This window comes from Salmo salar, unplaced genomic scaffold, assembly GCF_905237065.1.
Source record: "Salmo salar unplaced genomic scaffold, Ssal_v3.1, whole genome shotgun sequence".
NCBI classification, from domain to species: Eukaryota; Metazoa; Chordata; class Actinopteri; order Salmoniformes; family Salmonidae; genus Salmo; species Salmo salar.
In genome coordinates, this window is record NW_025549078.1 from 32,501 (window position 1) to 37,280 (window position 4,780).

At 48.0% G+C, this 4,780-nt stretch overlaps 1 protein-coding gene across 1 annotated transcript in view; it reads right to left on the minus strand.

The window, feature by feature from the left end:
- Window positions 1–2,385, minus strand: part of LOC123735232 (dual specificity tyrosine-phosphorylation-regulated kinase 2) — a 7,772-nt gene extending 5,387 nt beyond the window's left edge. Inside the window, exon 1 of the mRNA XM_045712988.1 lies at window positions 1,950–2,385. Coding sequence (XP_045568944.1) covers window positions 1,950–2,336 — 387 coding nt within the window. The 5' untranslated portion in view covers window positions 2,337–2,385. The remainder of the gene's footprint in view (window positions 1–1,949) is intronic.
- Window positions 2,386–4,780: the final 2,395 nt, after the last annotated feature.

Consider the following 4,780-nt stretch of genomic DNA (forward strand, 5'->3'; position numbering starts at 1 on the left):
GATCTCGTGGCTGAATGGGAAGCAAGTCCCCGCAGCCAATGTTCCAACATCTAGTGGAAAGCCTTCCCAGAAGAGTGGAGGGCTGTTATAGCAGCAAACTTTCATATTAATGCAAATGGTTTTGGAATGAGATGTTCGACAAGCAGGGTTCCACATACTGTATCTAAAAATCAGGCAAAAAAACCCCTGTCAAAATTCTGACTGAAGCCTTCAATGCATTTTCAGGGTCGGTTACGGGTCTCCGATTTTCACATTATCATAGTCGACTGTTGCGGATGGGTTTTTAAAATCAGGACGAACAAACAGCTGACGTGAACCACTAGTGCAGGTCTCTACGCTGAAAATTTACAGGGAGCATGCTGGCGTCTAAGTTTAGAAACTTAGGACCACAATGAAAAATATTTCAGGTAACAAGACATTTTAAAATGGTAGTAAAGATGCAAAGACATTCAAATTAAAAACTGAAATGTCACATTTACATAAATATTCAGACCTTTTTACTCGGTACTTTGTTGAAGCATCTTTGGCAGTGATGACAGCCTCGAGTCTTCTTGGGTATGAAGCTATATGCTTGTGCACACCTGTATTTGGGGAGTTTCTCCCATTCTTCTCTGCAGATCCTCTCAAGCTCTGTCAGGTTGGATGGGGAGCGTTGCTGCACAGCTATTATCAGGTCTCTCCAGATGTTTGATCAGGTTCAAGTCTGGGTTCTGGCTGGGCCACTCAAGGACATTCAGAGACTTGTCCTGAAGCCACTCCTGCGTTGTCTTAGCTGTGTGCCGTTGTCCTGTTGGAAGGTGAACCTTCGCCCCAGTCTGCGGTCCTGAGTGCTCTGGAGCAGGTTTTCATCAAGGATCTCTCTGTACTTTGCTCCGTTCATCTTTCCCTCGATCCTGACTAGTCTCTCAGTCCCTGCCGCTAAAAAAACATCCCCACAGCATAATGCTGCCACCACCATGCTTCACCGTAGGGATGGTGCCAGGTTTCCTCCAGACGTGACACTTGGCATTCAGGCCAAAGAGTTCAATCTTGGTTTCATCAGGCCAGAGAATCTTGTTTCTCATGGTCTGAGTCCTTTAGGTGCCTTTTGGCAAACTCCAAGTATTAGTATCAGCATCAGTGGGCTGTCATGTGCCTTTTACTGAGGAGTGGCTTCCGTCTGGCCACTCTACCATAAAGGCCTGATTGGTGGAGTGCTACAGAGATGGTTGTCCTTTTGGAAGGTTCTTCCATCTCCACAGAGGAACTCTGGAGCTCTGTCTGAGTGACCATCGAGTTCTTGTTCACCTCCCTGACCAAGGCCGTTCTCCCCCTGATTGCTCAGTTTGGCCGGGCGGCCAGCTCTAGGAAGAGTCTTGGTGGTTCCAAACTTCTTCCATTTTAGAATGATGGAGGCCACTGTGTTCTTTGGGATCTTCAATGCTGCAGAAATGTGTTGGTACCCTTCCCCAGATCTGTGCCTCGACACAATCCTGTCTCGGAGCTCTAAGGGCATTTCCTTCGACCTCATGGCTTGGTTTTTTGCTCTGATATGCACTGACAACTGTGGGACCTTATATAGACAGGTGTGTGCCTTTCCAAATCATGTCCAACCAATCAAGTTGTAGAAACATATCAAGTATGATCAATGGAAACAGGACACTCCTGAGCTCAACTTCGAGTCTCATAGCAAAGGGTCTGAATACTTACGTAAATAAGTTAAACATTTTTTTTTATTTAATACATTTGCAAACATTTCTAAAAACCTGTTTTCGCTTTGTCATTAAGGGGTATTGTATGTAGATTGATGAGGAAAATGTTTCATTTAATCCAGTTTAGGCTGTAATGTAACAAAATGTGGGAAAAGGGAAGGAGTCTGAATACTTTCAGAGTACAATGGTCACACTGTAGAGGCCTGGTGTAAATGTGTGCCCCAGCGTGTGTGAGTCCCACTGTGTGTGTGTGTGTACCTCTGGGTAGGAGTGTATCTCACTCTGTTCCGGGATAGTAAGTTGTGAGCGGTACTGTCTGAGGGCCTGTTCAGGAGTCAGGGGCCCCACCAGTTTGCCCCCCCAGGGTCCGGTGCTCTCTGACGACCCCTTACTGGATCCCGTACTGTCTGCGCTGCGTTCTTTAGACAGTCCAAGCACCGATGCTGGTTTACCGGTGATCTGTCCAGCGGAGCGCTCTTTAGACTGTCCAGGCACCGATGCTGGTTTACCGGTGATCTGTCCGGCGGCGCTGTTGCCGTTGTGCGTTGTCGCGGTAACAGCATTGACCTTGCGGTTGTAGGTGGAGTCTTCGTACGGGTACTTGACCTTCAACTGAGCCCCGCTAACACTGATCTGGTCCCGCATCACACCTGGCTTATTCACCTGGGGGAGGGAGAAGAGAGACAGAGTTAGAGAGAGGGGGGGAAGTGGGGAGAGAACCAGTGGAATAGGAACTAATTCCTGCCAGACGATGTTGTCCGGTAACAGGGTCAGGTGCAGCAAAGAAAGACTCATCAATGCTGTAGCTGGCTCAAAATAGAGCTGTAGCTGGCTCAAAACAGACCTGTAGCTGTCTCAAAACAGACCTGTAGCTGGCTCAAAACAGATCTGTAGCTGGCTCAAAACAGATCTGTAGCTGGCTCAAAACAGAGCTGTAGTTGGCTCACAACAGAGTTGTAGCTGGCTCAAAATAGAGCTGTAGCTGGCTCAAAACAGAGCTGTAGCTGGCTCAAAACAGATCTGTAGCTGGCTCAAAACAGAGCTGTAGCTGGCTCAAAACAGATCTGTAGCTGGCTCAAAACAGAGCTGTAGCTGGCTCAAAACAGAGCTGTAGCTGGCTCAAAACAGAGCTGTAGCTGGCTCAAAACAGGTGTTGAATTCATTAATTGAGGACTGCATTGTAGTGGTTAATCGAACCCACAACCCTGGCGTTGCAAACACCATGCTCTACCAACTGAGCCACACGGGACCCCCCAGGTACTTCTATGTGGTCACTTTATGGACTGGTCCCCATTGATCTTTGTAGGGGGTAGTGGAGTTGTGTTCCATCTCAAATCAATTTCCATCTCTTTTGTATTCTTAATGTTTATTTCAAGAAAGTTATCTGCACACCACTGGACCGAACATGGTCAAAGCCAAGTACTCCCTCTCCCGTCCTGCTGCTGAAACCCTCATACCTGCATTCATCTCCCGTCCTGCTGCTGAAACCCTCATACCTGCATTCATCTCCCGTCCTGCTGCTGAAACATTCATACCTGCATTCATCTCCCGTCCTGCTGCTGAAACCCTCATTCATCTCCCGTCCTGCTGCTGAAACCCTCATACCTGCATTCATCTCCAGTCCTGCTGTTGAAACCCTCATACCTGCATTCATCTCCCCGTCCTGCTGCTGAAACCCTCATACCTGCATTCATCTCCCGTCCTGCTGCTGAAACCCTCATACCTGCATTCATCTCCCGTCCTGCTGCTGAAACCCTCATTCATCTCCCGTCCTGCTGCTGAAACCCTCATACCTGCATTCATCTCCAGTCCTGCTGTTGAAACCCTCATACCTGCATTCATCTCCAGTCCTGCTGCTGAAACCCTCATACCTGCATTCATCTCCTCCAGTCTTGACTACTGCCACTCATTCCTCTCCCTCATCAACTCAAAGTCCCACCATAAATTCCAAATGGTTCAGAACTCTGAACCAGGATCGGGACACATCACTGCACTCTATACTCCTCTGTAAACTGGTCATCTCTGTATACCCGTCACAAGACCCACTGGTTGATGCTTATTTATAAAACCCTCTTAGGCCTCACTCCCCCCTATCTGAGATATCTACTGCAGCCCTCATCCTCCACATACAACACCGTTCACTCCCCCCTATCTGAGATATCTACTGCAGCCCTCATCCTCCACATACAACACCCGTTCACTCCCCCCTATCTGAGATATCTACTGCAGCAGCCCTCATCCTCCACATACAACACCCGTTCACTCCCCCTATCTGAGATATCTACTGCAGCCCTCATCCTCCACATACAACACCCGTTCACTCCCCCCTATCTGAGATATCTACTGCAGCCCTCATCCTCCACATACAACACCCGTTCACTCCCCCCTATCTGAGATATCTACTGCAGCCCTCATCCTCCACATACAACACCCGTTCACTCCCCCTATCTGAGATATCTACTGCAGCCCTCATCCTCCACATACAACACCCGTTCTGCCAGTCACATTCTGTTAAAGGTCCCCAAAGCACACACATCCCTGGGTCGCTCCTCTTTTCAGTTCGATGCAGCTGGCGACTGGAACGAGCTGCAACAAACACTCAAACTGGACAGTTTTATCGCCATCTCTTCATTCAAAGACTCAATCATGGACACTCTTACTGACAGTTGTAGCTGCTTTGCGTGATGTCTTATTGTCTCTACCTTCTTGCCCTCTGTGCTGTTGTCTGTGCCCAATAATGTTTGTACCCTGTGTGTGCTGCTACCATGTAAGTCGCCAATTTGTAAGTCGCTCTGGATAAGAGCGTCTGCTAAATGTCTTAAATGTAAATGTTGTGCTGCTACCATGCTGTGTTGCTACCATGTTGTTGTCATGCTGTCTTGCTACCATGCTGTGTTGCTACCATGTTGTGTTGTTACCATGCTGTTGTCATGTTGTGTTGCTGCCATGCTGTTGTCATGCTGTGTTTCTACCATGCTGTGTTTCTACCATGTTGTGTTGTTACCATGCTGTTGTCATGTGTTGCTACCATGTTGTGTTGTTACCATGTTGTGTTGCTACCATGTTGTGTTGCTGCCATGATGTTGTCT